This window comes from Haliotis rubra, unplaced genomic scaffold, assembly GCF_003918875.1.
Source record: "Haliotis rubra isolate DU_JTF1 unplaced genomic scaffold, ASM391887v1 Scf159, whole genome shotgun sequence".
In the NCBI taxonomy this organism is placed as follows: Eukaryota; Metazoa; Mollusca; class Gastropoda; order Lepetellida; family Haliotidae; genus Haliotis; species Haliotis rubra.
Window position 1 is genome coordinate 919,171 of NW_025765547.1, and position 23,261 is coordinate 942,431.

Here is a 23,261-nt window from a genome sequence, read left to right on the forward strand (position 1 = left end):
AGAGAAAATTATCATTTTAACATGATCTTGACAAGAGTTTCATATTGGGTTCAGATTGTTATAAAAGGATGTTTTCAATTTAAACCATAAGGATAATCACAAAAACTTCATATGTGTTCTTTCCCCAATATACCGGTTCTCAGAAAATATATTGCAATACATATCATTTGAAAAGTATTACGACATACCGGTATATCTGTAGTGCCGTGTAGTCCTACTACATAAATATGTATACTGCCTCTGTGGTGTAGAAGTAAGAGTGTCTGCCCGGAGAGTGGAAGGTCATGGGTTCGATCCCTGGCTGTGCCATACCAAAAGATGTTAAAATATGGTACTTGTTGATCCCTGCCTGGTGCTCGATATTAATGGGTATAACAAGGACTGGTCAGCTCAGAGTCAGTATACTGTGTCTGAGTAGGGTATTCATGCTTCAATGCGGCATGGTATCTCAGTGAGCTAGCACTATAAATCCAGCCTAAGCCGGGGCTAGTACAAGCAGCCACACATACACACGCATGCACATCGTCATATGAGCGAGTAAGAGGCAACTAACAGGATCGGGTGGTCAGGCTTGCTGACTTACTTGACACATGTCATCGGTTCCCAATTGCACAGATCGATGCTCATGCTGTTGATCACTGGATTGTCTGGTCCAGACTCAATTATTTACAGACCGCCGCCATATAGCTGGAATATTGCAGAGTGCGGCGTAGAACTAAACTCACTCATTCATATGAGCGAAATATTCTTAAGTACAACGTTAAACCCGATTTCACCTCACCTAACAGAAATATGTTCCCTAAACCTGTCCATACAAGACATGTAGACTTTCACCAGCTAAGTGCAAGGCAATGTTGAAGTTTGTATTGAACTCTGAATACCAGTTGAGCACCTTCCCTTCAGGAATCTGCGTATTATTTCTATTGTATTTCATCTGATATTCTAGGAAAACAGTGATCCTGAGAAGTCTTGGAACAATCCGAGAATGCGAAGTTGTGGGTTTAAATAATCTCTGGAATAATCATTAACTGATGTATTTCAGAAACGGAAGTTGAAAAGCTTAAGAAGGCTGTGGATTCACTGATGATCGCCAATGATGACAAGGTATGAGGGACTTTGGATTCTTCTTGAGTGATTTGGGGGTCTCAGTTGATGTGAAAAGAAGGCAGAGTTTAGGTTTACACCTTTATTCCAGGTGTCGACCGCATAGTCATAGTCATAGACAAAGACAAAAAAACTCCTTGGTCATGCGAGCGTGATAATATACTACCATACATCACGTTCAACTCTCGCTCAGTCAACCAATCGCACGCCTCCACTAGGCGCATGCGCATAGGCTGCTTAGCAGACGACGGTAAGATAACCATTCTTACAACAGATGTTGTGTAAACACTGAACACCCAGAACAAAATCATTTTGTCACTGTGATCAAGGACCCCCAAAGATCCTGGTTTGATTTGGTCTTCAGTAACCCATGCTTCTTGTAAGAGGCGACCAGCATGATCAAGTAGTTGGGCCAGTTGCCTTGGTGGATGCATTTTATTACGTCCAGATTTCGCAGAATGATGCTCATGATGTCAATCACTGGATTGTGTGGCCCAACTTTCATTATTCACAGACCGCAATCACATTGCTGGAATAATGCTGAGTTTGTTACATGACAAACAAACCAACATCTCTGACATGTGGTTGTCATGTATCAGGAAGGAACAAATGTCCTTTAATGATGTGCCAGATTCCATTACTAAGTGAATGTTCAAGGCACAACATTATCAGTGCCCCAGTCACATCCTACCTGGTACCCATTGTCTGCTTGGTCAAGAGATATCCTGAACAAAGCATCTTGCTAAAGACACTGCTTGTAACATGTGTTTCAGTGTGGTTAGAGACAAAGTCATGTATACTCTCAGGAGTTTACGACTCACAAGACCGCACGCCACCACATATCAGCATGCGAGGTTAGATGAAGCTCCAGTAGCTTATGTTTGTTGCAGGATTGGGTGTTCATTCTCACTGAAGTGATACAATCTACACCGACATGGATTGTTGCTTATCATATCAAGCAGTGGATTTCCCATCCAGACGGGAATATTTACAGGCCACATTCATTTATCAGGAATATTGCTGCCTGCAGAATTACACATTAAACACCCTAACATTGTTATGATTGACTGTTTCAGGAACGGAAACTGGACGATATGAAGCGACTGCTGAAACGATATCGACGTGTGGAGGAGTTACTTGTTCAAGCACAAGGTCGCAAAGGTGAATTATTCTGCTCAGTGAGGATAGTGCTTGAAATATTTTAACATCACAGTGCCTCTATGAAATATCCTATTAATTGGTCAAGTTTATGTACTTGTTTCTTCTCGTTTCATCCTCATTTCAAAACTTTGAAAATTTACTGCAAGCAGGTATGTTCATGTTGTGGTACAGACTTTTCAAAAGCATGTTTGTGTATGTTTTCTTAGGTGTTGGACTATTTTTTGCGTCATACAAATAATCCTCGTTAATGTCTCATGATGATGTGTTTTTGTTGCAGTTGTAGACGAGCTGCTTATAAACGAAGATGACACCAGTTCCACCAGCTCATCTACTAACGCCCTCTGTAGGTGACGCCATTCGAGAAAACTCACATGTAAGGGGACACAACTCTATACAGTGACTGAATACATTGAACAATAATGCATTAAGAATGTCTATCTTCAAGGCTACTGTGTATAACATGATTCTATGCAAGGATGAGAGCAACTGCATACCTAGGGCTGATTTCATCACATAAGATGTCAATAAATATTAATCATTTGTGCTTTTACTGCTGATAAAACAATGTTTATGAAACAGATTATGTCTAGCAAGTTGAAAAATGCATCTTAAATATGCTCTAACATATGTTATATTTGGGATTTAAATATGCTCCATAGGTTTAAGTATGACCTTGTGACATGTCATCACTTTTTATACTAGTGCAGTACACTTTCGTGTCTATCAGTCATCAAAACACTGAAGAGCTTGTACATGTAGTAGAGCTCGTCACAAAATATGAAGAGCACTGCTCAGTATCCTACGTGATCAATGAACGAATTTAGCCCTCGCATCAGATTTTGTCAGCTGTTGCCTGAGAAAGGCGTCAAATCTGAATGCTATGTAATTTTGATGAGATGGCGTAATGAGGGATGTAAATTTTGATGAGATGGCGTAATGAGGGATCAGAAAGTATTATATATATAACAGGTGTAGGAATACAGCTATCTCGTCATATGTGCTACTCAAAGAAGTTTAGAAACCCATGATGTATTTTCAAACGAATATAGTTAGTCTGTTATGAACACATAACGTCACATGAACACATCTGGTGTTCTGTTCTTTCGTGTAGTATATAAGAAATACAACCGTTACATATGTACATACCTTCACTTTACCTGGGTTCGATTCCCCACATGGGTACAATGTGTGAAGCCCATTTCTGGTGTCCCCCGCCGTGATATTGCTGGAATATTGCTAAAAGCGGCGTGAAACTCACTCACTCACTCACCTTCACTTTGTTTGTTACAGTTTGAGTACAATGACGGCCGCCACTACCTCGCATCCCCCAGTGCAACAAGCACACCAGGTAAATACAACATCGACGTGAGGGAGGGAGAATGTATTATCAGAGTCTCGGCAGTATATTGTAATGGGCTTCACAAAGTGAAAATCGAACGAAGGGCTTAGAACTGAAGAGCTGGTCCATTGAGCACTCCATCTCCTGGATGCCTATGATGTGGAGAAAATCACATGTAGAGGAAGGAATCGGTCATATCTTTAGTGTTATATGGTGTGGATTTGTTTTGGGGTTTTTTTTTGGGGGTTCAGTCAAATGATGATCTGGTATGTATATAAACTTGGGTCAGTGGGGAGCCAAGTAGTTAAAGGGATCACTTGACAAGTCAAGGTCTCCAGTTGGATCTCCCACATGTGAAAGTTGGGTGAAGTGTCATAAAACTATATTCATTCACTCACTGATTCAGAAATGACATGTGCACTTTTAAACATTTCTCTCTTCAGCAGGACAATCTGCATTTTTATGTTTTGATCTTCTTGAGACATACACTAGCTCAGTTTTGCCATAAGTTTCAATCTCAAAAGTGCAAAAAGTTGTAAGCAGAGTTGATTTTGACAATGCTAATGCTACTTTTGCTGATGCTGTTGCAGTTCATGCAGGCGACCGAACTGGACCGAACCAATATGGAACACCCCATCTACCGCCAAACACACGCGAAGCCCTCGGCATGACGCGGTCAAACAGTTGTGAAAGCGTGGCACCGGCACAGCAGAAAGTAAGTACACTGCTAAATATCAGGAGATTTGGGTGTTTGAAAGCTCCCAAACAACCCATGATTTATTGTCTGAATCAACTAACTGGATTATGCAGTCAGGCCTGGTGGTTTGGTTGACTGCATGTCCTTACCCTGACAGAATGGAATGATATTTAAATGATTATAACCACTGGAGTGTCTGATCCAGACTCAGTTATTCACACGCCAACATTTTTAGAGTTTTAAACTTCAAACAAGTTTCAACTTTAGAATCTACTTTATTCTTCAATGAAATCCTTATTCAAGTCTTCTTGTCATTTCAGACTCCGTCCACAAGTAAGAAGAAGGGTGGAGCTACCGACACTGTCGGTTACGGTACGTTGCCTAAAGAGCGTTTTAGGGAGCAGGAAGTCAAAGAGCCCAAGCGCAATCGAGGCTTCCCCATGTTTGGGAAAACTCTAATGCGAGTCCGATCAGGAAAGCGGAGCTGCTCTGCGCCCAACTTAGGTGACACCATGCTTCAATCTCAGCATGTGCATCCGTCCTTGCACCTGCTGCATGGCCGGCCAATGAGGGAGCTCCATTGAGGGAACTCGACCAATCACTGAACAGCATGTTTATGTCAGTGTTAACACATTTGCCAGGTCCCTTCAATCTAATTTGATGCTGATATTTTAAACCTTAATATTTCACCTTGTGTCACCATGGTAATGGAATAGATTTGTATTTTGTACATACACATTGTTCACTTCAGTCCCTCTTTTTAAAATCTCTTCCACATTCAGAAAATGTCGGCAAATTTACTCTTTTTAAATTCACTATGTCAATTAGGTGATTTTTATGGTAGCTAAGGGCCATTCTCATTTAATGATCATTTCTGATTCTGACCAGTCAGTAATCAGAATGCATAGCTGCAGACCAATCAGCAATGTTTCACAAGATCATTGATGATTCTGTCCAATCAGTAATAAGAATGCATAGCTCTGGACCAATCAGCAGTCCTTCCCTTGAACAAATGAGCTATGAGATTCTTGAGAGGCTCATTGGCAGAAGAGGCCAATCATTGTCCTGCATGGTGTGTTATTAAATACAGCCCTCTAACCTGTGTGATATAGATAGAAGTAGACATGTTATACCCTGATGCCCCCTTCCTTGATACCATCACATAGATGTTTGAATTAAGCCCACAGCATCACTGCCGATGCTTCATACTGCCTACTGCGGTGAGCGCTCCTCTTCAAAACAACTTAGTAAGAGACGTCCCATTTATTAATCAATTCTTTTCATTTTCTAAATTAACTTGTTTGGAAATTCTCATTATTTATACTGTTTTCATGACCAGTACCTCTAAAGAAAGTCTTAACAGTCTTTTTGCCCCAGAAAACCCCAAGTCTTACAGTCTTACATGGACCCCAGAAGTCTTACATTACCCCCAGAAGTCTTACATTGACCCCCCAGAAGTCTTACATTCTGACTTCTCTCCCCGTATATTGTGTGTTGCCTTGATTATAATGAAATACTGTTTGATACTATCGTTGTTGTCTTAACACAATATTTTGTTACAATTAGTTAGATAAACAGATATTCCTGCTAACCATGTTTGAGACATATTCAAGATCCGTTCCACATTCGTATATGCATTTTGATATATTCACACACACCTTCCACCATAAGAAATATTCTTACACATCAGGTGGCATGCACAAGTATATTTAGCAGCACAGAACTATATCTACTATTCACACTTTGCTAAGGATCAAATCATGGATTCAACAGAAAACTATGATGTGGAGTCAAATTTGGTTTAAATATCTAAGCTTATTGTAAGCATGGATCCTAGGTTTCAGTATGTCACTGCATCTTGTGGATCCCATACCTGCTATTGACAGGTGTTGTGTACTTGTCAATGACTCGTTCCATGATTTGCAAATTGGTTGATTGGTGCCATGAAAACCATTGTTATGGTTACTCATGTCTCAAGTGCATAAGGTTAGATTAAAGTGACTGTTTGCCTAAAGAGGGATTGCCATATCATTATTTATCTAGATATAAATGGATACAATTTCATATTATAAATCTACGTTTAAGTAAAGTTGTGAATATTTGTGATCCTTAGCAAAGTGTGAGTAGTATATAATCATAAATATATGCAACCTGTATTTTATGTAAGATGTCATGTTTACACCGGTAGATGAATTGTCTAGAGTGGGAGAACTCAGGTGTGCTGGACACCTGTGATAGTGGGTTCAAATCACAGTTCATACCAATTTCTGGATGGATCAGCACTTTACCTATTTTCATTGGTTTCACCCAAGTGGTTGTGGTTAGAGGCCTGCATTACTTAAGGTATTCCTCCCGCTTCAAGCTGACGTGCCATGATGTGTCTGAAATACGTTTCGAAATGGCGTTAAACAAACCCAGTCACTCAGTCATAATCTTAAACACATGTCTTGATTTCAACCTGTCTTGAAGAAATCTCTATAAATCTCTACGGTGGCCTCTTGGGATTCCTGTGAAGTAGTTTCCAGTTATGAGACAAACACTTGGATCAGGTTGCCATGGTAACTTGGTTGATGTCATTCAGTGTAGATCATTGTCATCATATTAATCACTGGATTGTCTGGCCCTGAGTTGTTACAGACCACTCTCATCTTGCTGGAATATTGCTTAGTGTTGGTTTAAGTGACAAACACTGTATGGTGATTGGATGGTAGTGATCGCTGAGTCTTTAGTCATAGTCCTTGGCCTTGTGGTTTAAGTGTTTGCTCGTCATGTCAAAGGCTGGGTTTAATTCCCACATCAGTGTCAATCCCATCCCTGGTGTCTCCAGTTGTGGAGGAACATGTACATGCAAACCCATGAAGAACCACCTATGCAGATAAAGGTTTTCACCACCAAGGTTTAGTTTGTCAGACACAGATATGGTAAGTCAAGTTCAGCTCTCTAGGGTAGGCACAGTAAGCAAAACGTTGATTGTTTCAAGTGTAGGAAACACGAGGTGACACAGCCACATGATGTAATACCTAAATGCTATGTTATGCGTTGAAGAACGAGGTTGCATGTTTTGCAGCTCACACTGAAGTTGTCACAGATGATGAAGATGGTCTTCAGCATCTAGGACATGGAAGTAATATAACCCACGATAAGAAGAAGCGAGGTCTTCGGAGGTTGTTCGGAAAGTGAGTAAGATTGAAAGTAGTTGAAGGACAATAGTATAGATTGAAACTAGTTGAAGGACAATAGTATGGACATAGAAGTAATATAACCCACGATAAGAAGAAGCGAGGTCTTGAGGAGGTTGTTTGGAAAGTGAGTAAGATTGAAATTAGTTGAAGGACAATAGTATGGACATGGAAGTAATATAACCCACGATAAGAAGAAGCGAGGTCTTCGGAGGTTGTTTGGAAAGTGAGTAAGATTGAAATTAGTTGAAGGACAATAGTATGGTATCATGCTCACTGACATGTATTTGAAGTTCTTTATATTCCACACAGACATCCATTCTTGGTCTTTGAAATGTAACTTTAAATCTTAAACTCTTTTGGAAGGTAAATATTTAAAGTTTTACGTTGCATAGTGTTACATGTTGATTCCCATGTTGAAACAGGAGTTAACTGAAATCACTCCATAAAAGAACCCAACAAGAAACCAACAAACATAAAAATGTAATAAAAATCAACAATTTTTACGAAGTTTACAAATCACTACCATTCACTTCAGAGGAATTACAATAGCAGTACAGATTAGAGTAGCACTACAACAGTGGTCATGCCTCCGAGGCTGGGAATTCCGGGTGAAAAGTGATCTTCACTCAATTCCCGGTATTGAGATGAGAGGCTAGACTGCCTCTCCTTTATATCCATATAATGCTTCCAGGATTTTCTCTCTTGGATAAAGTCATATAGCTGGAATATTGCTAAAAGCGGCGTAAAACCAAACTCACTCACTTTCTTGGTCAGCACCGCCATATAGCTGGAATATTGCTGAGTTGCGGCGTAAAAACAACTCACTCACTCACTCTCTTGGGTGGTGGGGTAGCCCAGTGGTTAAATTGTTTGCTTGTCCCACCGAAGACCCAGGTTCAATTCCCCGAATGGGTACAATGTGTGAAGCCCATTTCTGGTGTCCCTCGCCGTGATATTGCTGGAATATTGCTAAAAGCGGGGTAAAGTTTCACTAGCTCACACACTGAAACTCACTCACTCTCTTGGTCAGACTACACTGGAATATTCAGGATATAATACAAATGTAAAGGATATATATATAGTTACATGCACACCACAACCCTCTACAGAACCTAAAATGAAACAATGTAACACATTTGCAACACTGTTTACAACATCTACAAACACTGCCACATCACAATAGCTTGTTATATAACCAATGATGCTGATTTCTTCAGATTAAAACGAAGCAGTTCTCAGGACTTTGATGGTGATCGCGAGGGGGAGTTCCGACGTGGGGGTGTACGAGCTACCGCCACAGCAAGGCTGGGCTGGTCAAAAGATCTCAAGGGAACGACGTAAGTGAGCCAAGACCCCTGGGGCTCCATTCTGCCTATATCCTATCTGTTCTGCTCTCTGCTTTAATATTCTTGATGGGGCAGTGGGTAAACCATCTGCTAGTTGTGCTCAATACCGAGGTTCAAATCCACACAGGCACATGATGCAACGTGTGTTGTCGAATCTAGGAGATCAATGTAAATATTTTAGTGCCATATAATATTTAATCACTAGATAATGTTTTTGTATTTTTTTTTCTTAGTTGAATGTAAGTAATATACATGTGTGTTACAGAGATCTTGACATCCCGTTTGCCCGATGGGACGGTGACCGTGTCACAGCCTGGATGAACGACATCGGCCTAAACATGTATGTGGTGGACTGCAAACGCTGGGTGCGCAACGGAGAACAGTTACTACGTGCGTCGACACAAGACCTTGAAAAGGTTGGTACAACCAAGGGGAGATAATCAAATTTCTAGAACTCTTGCCTGATGACCATCTGGTAATCATGTTGTGATGAATGAAGCATTCTGATACAGCATTAGTATGATGCCTCAACTATACCAGCTGTATTGTACACTTAAACATGATGTCATGTGTACAAAGGGAGATAACCAGTCTGTCAGGACAACTCAGACTGCCTGTGTTGTACAGTTTTTATGCCTTGTAGTTAAAGGTCACATAAACCCTAGGGGTACAAATACATAAATCACTAACTGGCATCGTTATAAATGAAACCCCGTCATTAAAACTACTCATTTCGACCTTTAATTGACTTAAATCGACCTTTTGACAACAGTGCACAATTCTCACCCTTGAACGAAATTTCAACCAATCATGGTGCGTCTGTGTGCCGTCATATGAGGAATAGCTTTGAGGGCGATGCAGAATTCATCTACATTTTAGGGGTAAATTATCTTGTTTACAAGCTTGTATAAACATGAAATCGTGACAATTGTTGTGGAAAATGAAAGCTATATGTTCTCACAATCTACTGTCATTTAATTTTGTCTCCTGCTTTCACCTTAGTTTTCGAGTTACAACTTGTTTTCATAGGCGATTCTTTCAAAATCGATTGGTGTCGTTAGGCCCTATTTGTATAATGACTGATCTAAACTGATCCCATTTTCTGTGTTTTTACCTCGATATTTAATCATTTCATATAAAAATCTGTTTGTATTCTCAAAACAGTGTCGGCCCATAAGTTTTCACATGTAATACAGCAATTAATACTCCCTTGTTGTAACCCGTGTTAGGTGGTATAAACTTACACATGTTATTTGTCATCATTCACTTGATGGTCAGTTAATGAATTTATAACAGGTATAATTAGTGGTAACACACTTAGATTACCGACAAAGGTTCCCACTTGGCATTTCTTGTGTCTGGAGTAAATATTCAACATTATAAACATCGATCAAAGGATTAACCGATAACACGCTGATTGATTAATTACTTTTATCTTACACAGCGGAATTGTCAAAAGGTAGTGTTTATGTATGTAGATTTACTAATCTATACTGAATACACTCTGTCGTGGTCGGTGTCTCATGTAAAAACAACGTGCTTGCGTTCAAAGGATTAACCGGCAATACATTGATTGATTGCCCATTATTGGCTAACTAAATTACTGTTTTTAAAGAAAGCGGACATTATGCAATTAGTTGCCAGGTGTGCTATCTTGGGTGACCAATGAGACTATACACCAATACCTGAAAAGATTTATCACTTTTCGTATATTAAACTTTTAAAAGACACATCATTTGGAACAGTTTTGTGGATATTGATGGATACATTCCCGAACAAGGTAATGGCCTGATATTGTTCCTATAACTTTAATCTGTTTTAATTTTAATATTTGCATTTTGTTTTTATTCATTTTGTCGTAGCATTCAACAGAATCATTGTTTTCGCCGTTGAAGTGTAATGGAGACAGACAACATACACTAGGAATTGTGTGCGGATTATGATTCACATTGGAAAACTATATAATGTCTAGCTATTACAGTTCTGTTATAAATTCACTATAAGTATCAGCAGATCGTCTGCTTTCTATTAAGTTTCAAAATGCATACAATTATGATTATTAAGACAGACATTGATAGTATCTACATACTGGTGAGTCTACTGGTGCCTTTTGGTAGTTTTGGAATAAAATAAAATACATTTTTTGTCATTTCCATGGCAACAAGTTTGACTAAAACTGAAATTAGTGGTAGTGCTCTTTTCCTCGAGCAGAACTCTAAAACCATTCACTATTTCTTCACCAAACTTGGCACATAGATTGGTCTGGTGGTGTACTGGTGCCTTTTGGTAGTTTTGGAATTCTGGATAAAATATTTTTGTCATTTCCATGGCAACAAGTTTGACTAAAACTGAAATTAGTGGTAGTGCTCTTTTCCGGAGCAGAACTCTAAAACCGTTCAATGTTTCTTCACCAAACTTGGCACATAGATTGGTCTGGTGGTGTACTGGTGCCTTTTGGTAGTTTTGGATTTCTGAGTAAAATATTTTTGTCATTTCCATGGCATCAAGTTTGACTTAGATTGAAATTGGTGATAGTGCTCCTTTCTGGAGCAGAACTTTGAAAACCTTTCAATACTCTCCTTCCACTTTTCTATATACACACCTAAATATTTGACATAATCATAACTCGTAGACATAATCATGAAGAGTATTTTGCCATTGCGGGGGATATTGATGACTTTGTCTTCTTGTTGATAAATATTTTTGGAAATACGTAGAGGATATTTTGTTAATATTGTCAAATAGCATGTACCGAACAAAATATTCTATTTATTATATTTTGATCATTGTTTATAAATGATCGAGACATCGAGTAAGTCTGCAGGTAGCAAAAGTAATGTAAGTCCCCATGGTTCCTAGTATGGTGATCTACCTTCAGTTGTTGGCGATCTATAGCCTGTGTTTTATACTGTACTGTCTTCTTTAATTGGAATGTTTTAACTTTGCTCACTAGTTTTATATTCACATCTGATATTCTCTAGTATTTTACTGTCCATCGTCGACAGGTTTTAATCCTCCAAATGTTTTCACTTTTTATTGTATAAATTGTATTCATCACGATAAGGCTGAGATATTGCCGATGTGACATTAAATATTAACTCACTCACTCTTTAGTATTTTTACTGTCCATCGTCGACAGGTTTTAATCCTCCAAATGTTTTCACTTTTTATTGTATAAATTGTATTCGTCACGATATGGCTGAGATATTGACGATGTGGCGTTAAATATTAACTCACTCACTCACTTGATGTGAGTTAGCATCACTAGGTATGAAACTGTGTTGTATGAATGTGTGTCTAGTTTGAAACCATGAATGTATTTCTTGCAGGAACTGGGGATGAAGAATGGCCTTCATCGGAAGAAGCTTCAGTTGGCCCTGCAGGCAATTGGATCAGAGTCCACGGAGAAACTGGCAGAACTGGATCACAACTGGGTGGCTCGTAAGTCCAATACTTTACCAGTTCACCAACGTTACCTTGACGCTTGACAAAAGAGTCTGATCAGGAAAAATTGTGATGTAATGAACAGTTTGGGACGTGAGGTGGATACTGTTTGCATGACTCCAAATGCACTCTTGTACGACACACAGATGATGAGGTCACTTACTTCACTGTCTTTGATGTTCATTGCTGGGGACTATAGGGAAGAGACCTATGGGATACTTTGTGGAACTGGGCGCACAGTCTTCTACGTGAAGAGACCTAAGGGATTCTTTGTAGAATTGGGGCCACAGTCTTCTACGTGAAGAGACCTAAGGGATTCTTTGTAGAACTGGGGCCACAGTCTTCTACGGGAAGAGACCTAAGGGATTCTTTGTAGAACTGGGGCCACAGTCTTCTACATGAAGAGACCTAAGGGATTCTTTGTAGAACTAGGGGCCACAGTCTTCTACGGGAAGAGACCTAAGGGATTCTTTGTAGAACTGGGGCCACAGTCTTCTACATGAAGAGACCTAAGGGATTCTTGATAGAACTGGGGGCACAGTCTTCTACATGAAGAGACCTAAGGGATTCTTTGTAGAACTGGGGCCACAGTCTTCTACGTGAAGAGACCTAAGGGATTCTTGATAGAACTGGGGGCACAGTCTTCTACATGAAGAGACCTAAGGGTTTCTTTGTAGAACTGGGGCCACAGTCTTCTACGGGAAGAGACCTAAGGGATTCTTTGTAGAACTAGGGCCACAGTCTTCTACGTGAAGAGACCTAATGGATTCTTTGTAGAACTGGGGCCACAGTCTTCTACAGGAAGAGACCTAAGGGATTCTTTGTAGAATTGGGGCCACAGTCTTCTCAAGAGACCTAAGGGATTCTTTGTGGAACTGGGGCCACAGTCTTCTCGCGGGAAGAGACCTAATGGATTCTTTGTAGAACTGGGGCCACAGTCTTCTACGTGAAGAGACCTAAGGGATTCTTTGTAGAACTGGGGCCACAGTCTTCTACATGAAGAGACCTAATGGATTCTTTGTAGAACTGGGGCCACAGTCTTCTACGTGAAGAGATCTAAGGGATTCTTGGTAGAACTGGGGCCACAGTCTTCTGCGGGAAGAGACCTAATGGATTCTTTGTAGAACTGGGGCCACAGTCTTCTACGTGAAGAGACCTAAGGGGTTCTTTGTAGAATTCGGGCCACAGTCTTCTACGGGAAGAGATGTAAGGGGTTCTTTGTACAACTGGGGCCACAGTCTTCTACTGTTTTACATTCCGTGTACAGTGTTGCATCCTTATCATGCCCTAAACCTCTATCAGATGTGTATGGTATTTGTGAATGATGTGGGGCTGCCTATCAGTTTGGTATGTTCCTTGTTTTAGGCTGGCTGGATGACATCGGGCTGCCTCAGTACAAGGATTCTTTCTATGATGCACGAATTGATGGCAGGATGCTTCACTATATGACTGTGGTGAGTCAAAGCATTGTCATCCTAGGGATGAATAACTGGACAGGATTGTTGGTGGAGCTACTTGATAAGAGTCATTGTAATTTTGGGATACCTGGATGGTTTGTGTAGAGCACATATCCTCCCATTAGTGAGTGAGAATAGTCTACCACCACTTTTAGCAATATTCCTCAGCAGAAGAAACCAGAAATGGGCTCCAGACATTGTACCCCTGTGGGGACTCGAACCTGGTACTCTGGTGTGCCAAGTGAATGCTTTAACCACTAGGCTATGCCTTTACGCATTTTTATGGTTGGAGATCTGGATGGTTTTGTTGCACAGATTTGACTTTTTAAATTTCCCTTGTGTTTTTAGTTTTTTAGTCTAAAATATCTATACTTGTCTACCGTCTATAATGTCCCTCTCCCTCAGTCTATACTTGTCTCCTGTCTATAATGTCCCTCTCCCTCAGTCTATACTTGTCTCCTGTCTATAATGTCCCTCTCCCTCAGTCTATACTTGTTCTACTGTCTATAATGTCCTTCTCCCTCAGTCTATACTTGTTCTGCTGTCTATAATGTCCCTCTCCCTCAGTCTATACTTGTCTACTGTCTATAATGTCCCTCTCCCTAAGTCTATACTTGTTCTACTGTCTATAATGTCCCTCTCCTTCAGTCTATACTTGTCTACTGTCTATACTGTCCCTCTCCTTCAGTCTATACTTGTCTACTGTCTATCCCCTCTGTCTTTATGACTTGCTGTCTATAACTCCCCCTTCCCCTGCAGGAGGATCTGTTGGCCCTGCGGGTGAGCAACGAGCTGCACCACATCAGCATCAAGCGAGGTATTCAGGTGTTGAGGATCAACGGGTTCAACCAGCAGTGCCTCAAACGCCGACCGTCAACTCAAGAGGTGGGCTCTACTGTCAAGCTAGTTTATAATGTTCATTTAATCAAATATGAACACTTGGTATTTCACTAAAACATATTAAATTTTAGTTTTTTCAATGCTTATAACATTTTTATGTTCTCAAATGTATTATATCAATGTTTATCTGGCGTTTCTGTCTTTTAATTGATAACTGATGTTGATGTGTGTACATCCAGGGCCACCTGATGAACATTGCTGGTGATGTTGCGTTGTGGACCAACCACCGCGTGATGGAGTGGCTGCGAACTATTGACCTGTCGGAGTACGCCCCCAACATGCGGGGGAGTGCAGTGCACGGGGCAATCATGGTGAGTACATGTGTCCGACCAGCAACTGAAGACTAGACCTTCCTGTTGTCCTTCATACAGGTTACTTGTTACCCTGCCCAGCACATGGCGCTCATGGTGTAAAACAAGGGCTCAGTTAGTAGACTATGACTCATCTGGAAGGATGTCTGATCTGTTAAACTCCAATCTGGTGTCTCACTGTGCTGGCATATAATATAACCGTGCACACTCACACATGTACACTCACTAACTCCACACACTCACACTCACTCCACACACTCACACATGCACACTCACACATGTACACTCACTAACTCCACACACTCACACATGCACACTCACACATGTACACTCACTAACTCCACACACTCACACATGTACACTCACTAACTCCACACACTCACACACACTCCACTCCTCACACTCACACACACACTCACACATGCACACTCACACATGTACACTCACTAACTCCACACACTCACATGTACACTCCCACTAACTCACACACACTCACACTCACTCCACACACTCACACACATGTACACTCCACACACACACACTCACTCCACACACTTACACATGTACACTCACTCACCTCCTCACACACACTCCACACACTCACACATGTACACTCACTAACTCCACACACTCACACATGTACACTCACTAACTCCACACATTCACACTCACTCCACACACTCACACATGTACACTCCTCACACTCACTCCACATACTTACACATGTACACTCACACTCACTCCACACATGTACACTCCACACACTCACACATGTACACTCACACTCACTCCACACACTCACACATGTACACTCACACTCACTCCACACATGTACACTCACACTCACTCCACACACTCACACATGTACACTCCACACACTCACACATGTACACTCACTCCACACACTCACGCTCACTCCACACACTCACACATGTACACTCACACTCACTCCACACACTCACACATGTACACTCACACACACACTCTCACACATGTACACTCACACTCACTCCACACACTCACACATTACCATGTTAGTACAGTTATCTTGCACATAAAACATCATTTCCCCCCACATCATCTCAGCTTTAGTTTCGTTCCTCTATTGTTTCATTCCTTTTGTTCCAGTCATGTTATCGCTACAATGTTGTAAACCATTCCTACTCCTGTGTTCTTTGAATCCAGCAACTGTCTAAAATCTCAAATATTCAACAGTTGTGTAATGACAATGAACCCTTGCCTTTATGCCTATTTTCAACCACTACATTCAATACGTTCATGGACTCATGGTTCGTCTTTTGCCCCTGCAGGTGCTAGAGCCACGCTTCAACGCAGAGCTGTTTGCTCAGCTGCTGTCCATCCCGACCAGCAAGACCTTACTACGACGCCACCTCAGTACGCACTTCGTCAGTCTGATTGGTCCAGATGTACAGCAGAAGAAGAGGGAGTTCGAGGCTTCCTCAGGATATATTCCTCTCATGCCCAGCAACAAGATCAAGGTGGGTAACCTTATACAAATCTGCCTTGTTTTTACCACACACATCAAAGGGGTAATTTAGAGTTCTGAGTTAATTCCCTTTGAGGTGCCAGGATCTGGTTATCGTAGGTTCAGCAACCTGATGATTATCATTTGTAGCCTTGTGGTCTAAGTCAGCACAGTTTTTGTTGAAGAGTTAATTTCCTTTGAGGTGCCAGGAACTGCTTGTCATAGGTTCATCCACGTGATGATTATCCTTTGTATGATATTTCTGAGCTGCTGGGTTTTACTAATGTAGTGAGAATCTAAGCCTGCTGGCTTACCTCCAACATTATGCTGAAACTCTGTGATATGGGTGTACCATTCAAGAGTAGGGCTGGCTAAAAAGATTGATAATCAGAAATATTGTTGATGAAAAGAATGATGAAAGATTATTGATATGAAACTAGTGTTGTCGATCATACCTTACATAGACTGTTGCAATGAGATCAAGTGTAAATGTACACTCATAGTACACAAAGTTGTGTCAAAGGCTGCTTCTCAAGTATTTCAGGAGGCTGCTTTCTGTTGGGCATCCATGCCTACATGTTTCACCACTCACTAGTGATGTGAAATATCTTCAATTTCTTGTAGCGGAATTTTAATCAAATTTACGTCCAATATTTATCAATAATCAATCGATATTAGTTGGCGATTATCAAGCTAAGTGATTCCCAGCCATATTCAAAAGTAAGTTGAATAGGCTGAGGGGTTTAGGAGTTAGCTATACATGGTGGAGACACGGTATTGAAGACCATGGATTCACTTCAGACTGCACAAGGAGGTATTAGAGTTGCACATTATTGTTTTTCAGAAGGGAAAGTTTGGAATATTTGGCCATAAGCGGAGCAAGTCCGAGACAGAAGCTGATGGATTCATCTGTCCCATGGACATCTCCTCCCCTGTAGACAGAGAGAAACTGCGTAATGGAACAACCAATGGAACACACGATGTGAGTACATCCCCCTCTCAGACAGTAGGCCTGACTTGACCACTGCTTTGGGGGGTGTTCTGTCCGTTTGCAAGAGTGGGCTCCAGTGGTCAGTTGACATTCTCCAGTTAATCTGTTAAAGCTAGGCTGTTGGTCTGAGACAGAAAGTCATCAACCAGCCAACATTTGATTGTTCTGGGTTTGAATCCCTGATCCACGCTTATAATCCTCTTAGATTGTACTCAAGCTCAGTTGCATGTTTCATAGCGTATCAGTATATCCTCGAACCTGACAGCCATGGATGGATTGTCTGGTCCTGACTTGATCCGGACTCAAGTCTTTACAGACCCCCATCATGTAGCTGTCCCCCATGTGGCCCCCATCATATAGCTGTCCCCCATCATATCGTGATGTCCCCCATCATGTAGCTGAACAACAAGCTGTGTGATGTCAGACTCAGCTCTTTACAGTAGCTGTCCCCCCATCATATAGCTGTCCCCATCATATAGCTGTCCCCATCATATAGCTGTCCCCATCATGTAGCTGTCCCCATCATATAGCTGTCCCCCATCATATAGCTGGCCCCCATCATATAGCTGACCCCCATCATATAGCTGTCCCCATCATGTAGCTGTCCCCATCATGTAGCTGTCCCCCATCATCAGTGATCCCCATCAGTGTGATGTCCCCATCAAGTAGCTGTACAATCCCCATCATATAGCTGTCCCCCATCATATAGCTGTCCCCATCATGTAGCTGTCCCCATCATATGTAGCTGTCCCCCCATCATATAGCTGTCCCCATCATGTAGCTGTCCCCATCATATAGCTGTCCCCATCATGTAGCTGTCCCCCATCATGTAGCTGTCCCCATCCCCATCATGTAGCTGTCCCCATCATGTAGCTGTCCCCATCATATAGCTGTCCCCATCATGTATGCTGTCCCAACATCATGTGATGTCAGACTCTGTCCCCCATCATTTAGCTGTCCCCATCATTTAGCTGCCCCCCATGTATCATCATGTAGCTGTCCCCATCATGTAAGCCCCCATCATGTAGCTGTGATGTAGTTGGCCCCAATCATGTAGCTGACCCCATCATGTAGCTAACCTATTGAGCTGTGATGTCCCCCATCATGTAGCTGTCCCCATCAAGTGTGATGCTGTCCCCATCATGTAGCTGGCTACAGACCCCATCATGTAGCTGTCCCCATCATGATGCTGGCCCCCATCAAGCTGTCCCCATGTCAGACTAGCTGTACAAACCCCATCATAGCTGTCCCTAGCTGTCCAAGTGTAGCTCAGAGTCATGTTGGACCCCATCATTTAACAAACAAGTGTGATGTTGAACAACAAACAAACCAGTTCTGACGTAACATGTTGAACAAGTTTAAACAATCAGGGTATCTAAGCTTGGAAGGAACTGAGGTTTCGCTCATAAGATATGAATGAATGAATGAATGAATGAATGAATGAATGAATGACAGTCATATAGTAAAGGCAATTTCTGAGAATGATTCCTCATGATATCTGTTGTTTGATGTTTGTCTCAGTATGTGCATGAGTCTGTGTCGTCTTTCAGCCCAAGACAGAGAAAGCAGCCAAAGAAATCGGTGCCTTCTCTAAGGAAATAAACTCTCTCACAGTAAGTCTTTGTTGCTTGTGTTGACTTCGGATTGAATTCCATTTTTGCCTGATAAATGTTGGGTTTGTCAACACTATACCTGTATTCCGTGCTTCTACCACAATGCTTTGGGCTTTCTTCCCACACTGACATTATGTGCTGAAAGAGAAACACTGTTCAAAACAATAGCTGTTTTCATGATTTCACTTTAGTGGCAAACCCAATGCCTGTATCACTTCACGGTTTCAACCCACATTCAACTGATCTGGCGGCCCCATGCCGTGATATTGCTGGAGTATTGCTAGGGCAGTGGGGTAGCCCAGTTGTTAAAGCATTCGCTTGTCACGCCAAAGACCCAGGTTCCATTCCCCACATGGGTACAATGTGTGAAGCCCATTTCTGGTGTTCCCTGTCGTGATATTGCTGGAATATTGCAAAAAGTGGCGTAAAACCATACTCATTCACTCACTCACTGGAGAATTGCTAAAAGCAGTGTAAAACCATACTCACTCACTCACTCACATTCAGCTGATATTACGGAAATACTATTCAAAGCAGCATTCAACCAAATTCACTCAAAGTGGTGTTGAAAAAGACACACTTAATTATTTGGTGGATTTTGTCTTTTCAGAGTGGCTGGGTATGATAATGTACAAGGACATGGGGAGTTTCATACAAAAATATGAGAATATTCACATATTGCCATCATATAGTTGGAATATTGCAGAACAACAGACATACCGGAATGGGCTGAGGGCTGTTTTTGGATGTGATCAGTGTTGTTTTCACCCAGCTTGATCATGTTTATGTCAGCTTTCTCTTGTCAGCTAACATGTGTCCTTTTTCTTTCAGAACATGCTAGCACACGACCGATTCTTCGAGAATGTCCAAACTTCCAATGTATGACTGGTCTAGCAGTGTCTGTCACATTTCCGTCCACCCGTCAGTTCTACTGTCTCGGTGGGCTTGGAATCTCGCCTCTAAGTCAAAGGGAGATAACTCCTGTATAGCCATGCTTCACATGGCTCTCAAACAGATACACGTCCTTCAACACTATCTTCAACGGTGTCTTTTACCAGGACGACCCAGTTCTAACACATGCATGCTACTGCAGTGCATTATGGGAGAATTCATGTCATGCACTGATCAAATTTCACAGACGATATACTAAATGTTAGCAGTCCAGTGACTGTTTTAACCCGAGATGTTTACTATGTGGACATTGCCGTAGCCTTGGTGCAGAGATAAGGCTCGCTCTGTAGATGTGTACAGCCATATTTTTATAGGAATCTTGTATGATAGTGTAGATACTGTTGATATGTGACATGTAAATAGTACAGCATAGTACATTGTTGTGGTAGGTACAGATATTGGATCCGTTTTGTAGAAATGTTGCCGAGTCTACTAGGTAGTGTGCACTGAAAGTCGATAGTTTGAGAGCAGCTCATACCAAAATGTGTCATTCAAAAATGATCGATTTTCTCTTTGAGACATTGAGATTTTTAATTGTGCTTCCTATTTCTTGTGTTAGACATTTTGTTGCTGTTGATGTATCGTTTTTTAATCAAATCAAGGTAGTGTTTTATTGCCAGATTTCAATTCGTAAGCTCACCAGTGCTACCCGATATGTTTTATGAGGAGTGAGTGGATTTTTACAAAGTAATTTTATACAAAACATAGAAAACCAATGTCAGTTTGCCAAATTATAATTCTCTTCCAACTCTTCAAACCTTCCTCTCTCAAAAAACACAACCCATTTACAGACCAGAAGACAAAAACAAACATCGGTTGAACGTTTGACCTTTGAATTTTCGGTCAAGAATGAGGTGGGAGGGAATCTGAAATAGAATTGTGCACATTTGCTAATTCCATCCAGATGTTTTCCTGTCAAGGAGAGCATTAGTTGTGTGGAAAGCAAGTTTTGAACATGTACTGCCAATTTGTTTGTCCCATTGCTTTGTGTCTTGACATTTCGCTTGGTCACCATTCGTTTATTAATATGCACTTAGCTGCTTTGAATATAGATGTACTATATTCTTTACTACTTCTTAGGTTTGTGACACAATGCTGCTTTGTATTATTAACCTGACAACATATTATTTACCCTCTTTAGGGAAAGTTCAAAACCTTGTAGTCTCTTACGACTCCTTGTTATTATAAACCTATCAATTGTACGAAAAATATTTTCATACCATATTTATAGTATACGGATAAAATCTGATACTGTTAGATTTTGATAATTTGATTTTAAAATATGACACTGCTGTGGATGACACTGTGGTGCTGATAGTCGTGAAAGTTGTATAAGGAGTGACATGCTTTGAAAGATGATCAGAACTGGTTATACAGTCCAAGATAGTGATGAGGCAAGCTATTCTCGAAACGTTGAAAGCCCTACTAACTTCTTAACCCCATTCTTAACACATTGGCTACAATCAAAGTTAAGAATTCTAGTAGCTACGGACTTTTCGAGAATAAGGGCCCAGAGGGTGTATTGGTTTACTGTGTTGAGAACGACTAAAGACCCTCTTCAAGATGCTAGGTGCTAAAGATTGTCCTATACCCCAGTGTTCCTGTCGTTGCTGTGTACTGAGAAGGGTAAATCCCTGAATCCCAGACTTATTTATGTAGGTTTGTCAAGTGTATGCTGACATGTCACTTCGGTACACTGATATTTTCACGATCAAATCATCATATAATTTTTTAGGCCAATATCTGGTCAACAACACAAAGGGTTCTATATAGGGTCTGAATGTTGAGTCTAGGAATCTGCTGTCAGAAATGTTGAATTCATGATGAAGCACCGGCAACTAAATGACCTACTATACAAGGACATCAACATTAGGAAGGATAAAGCTGCAAGACCTGTAGACCATATCCTCATGCATCCATGTCTGATAAGGACAGTTGATATTCAGCTGTAATGTTCAAGAATATTGGTAAATGCGGTCTAAAACCCAGTTCCTTAAAATACTGTTGTTTTTGGCTTGTGAACATGTAAGACGGTGAATGCTGCACTGAAGAGGGTCAAGGTCATTGAAATTAACAGCTTGCTAAAGTGCAAGCAAAATCTTGTGCTAAGCATTTGATTGGGTGATTGTGAAAGACAGTTCTGTCAGCAAAACTGATTAATGGTGATTTTAATGTAAATGAGAAACTTATATAAATTTAGCTGTTGGTTTATGATTGGAATAAGAATCAGAACACAACTGAATTTTGTATATGTATACATTGTTTCAAGTGCCACCAGCAACATACCTATTCATGTCAGGTTGTGATGAGATTGACCATGTGTGCCTATCATGTAACATTAATCACCTTACCAAACTGGGAACTCAGTTGTTTTCACCAATAAGATATTTTTCAAGTTTACTTTTTTGCAAATGAAAATGTTTTGGAAATATTGCTGATGTTTGTAAAGTCAGTGATCATGTACACATTTTCCAAGGTTTCAATTCAACAAGACAATGTTGATATTCAGTGAGTTGTTTGTACCAACTTCCCAGTTTAGTATTGTAATATAAGAGTATATTTCCTTATCCGACTTGGCTAAACTGCCATGACCAGCTCAAAGTCTTGCCCAAGAAACTTGGACATCCCAGATGCAGTGCAACTTGTAGTTACATTCAGTTCATTTTAGCTTTTGAAAGAAAAATTTAGGAAGGAGATGCTTCAAAAAATACTTGACACTGTTCAAAGTAATGTCACCATTAAATTATTCGCTTCGATAATTATATCTTTTTTCATGGCATTGTCTGCAGAAAAGGACATTAAATTCTATTATGGTAACAATAAAATGATATGTAGTGGGAGGTGTCCTAAATTTTTGTTTTGTTCTTTGTTATTTCTTTCCTGTTTAAGATAAACAGTTCATGGCATCAGTGAAGATTAACTGTCGACGGGTGTGATTCACATGAAACATGAATGTTTGCTTAGACTTCTCATCTGGTAAATTCTATAAGTAAAATGAAGCTGATGTATATCAATTTACTTCATCAGTAGGTACTTTGGTGACAATCTTATGTGATGTGGAGTGTTATAGAGAGTAGGGGAAGTGATATTCAAATATTTTGTTATGGCCTCGGTAATGAAAGAGGTGCGCACAGGTAAAGTTGAGGCCTTTGCTTCTGGGATGTCCTGAGTTGTTCTCTTTAGACTGATATTCTCATGCTGATATTGTCTTTGAACACGGTTATTTTTAGAATGTTTACCCAACAACTGATTATATGTCTTATACAATGAAACTCGACC

The 23,261-nt window shown here is 40.7% G+C and overlaps 1 protein-coding gene across 1 annotated transcript in view; it reads left to right on the forward strand.

The window, feature by feature from the left end:
• LOC124271244 (liprin-beta-2-like) overlaps window positions 1-22,683 on the forward strand; it is a 152,918-nt gene extending 130,235 nt beyond the window's left edge. The window contains 18 exon segments of the mRNA XM_046706335.1: window positions 1,043-1,104; window positions 2,181-2,265; window positions 2,543-2,595; window positions 2,597-2,638; window positions 3,556-3,613; window positions 4,195-4,319; window positions 4,622-4,673; window positions 7,369-7,477; window positions 8,701-8,820; window positions 9,095-9,245; window positions 12,159-12,270; window positions 13,639-13,727; window positions 14,490-14,615; window positions 14,810-14,941; window positions 16,252-16,440; window positions 17,272-17,409; window positions 18,969-19,031; window positions 19,863-22,683. Of these exon segments, the coding sequence (XP_046562291.1) occupies window positions 1,043-1,104; window positions 2,181-2,265; window positions 2,543-2,595; window positions 2,597-2,638; window positions 3,556-3,613; window positions 4,195-4,319; window positions 4,622-4,673; window positions 7,369-7,477; window positions 8,701-8,820; window positions 9,095-9,245; window positions 12,159-12,270; window positions 13,639-13,727; window positions 14,490-14,615; window positions 14,810-14,941; window positions 16,252-16,440; window positions 17,272-17,409; window positions 18,969-19,031; window positions 19,863-19,916 (1,760 nt within the window). The 3' untranslated portion in view covers window positions 19,917-22,683.
• The last annotated feature ends 578 nt before the right edge of the window (window positions 22,684-23,261 follow it).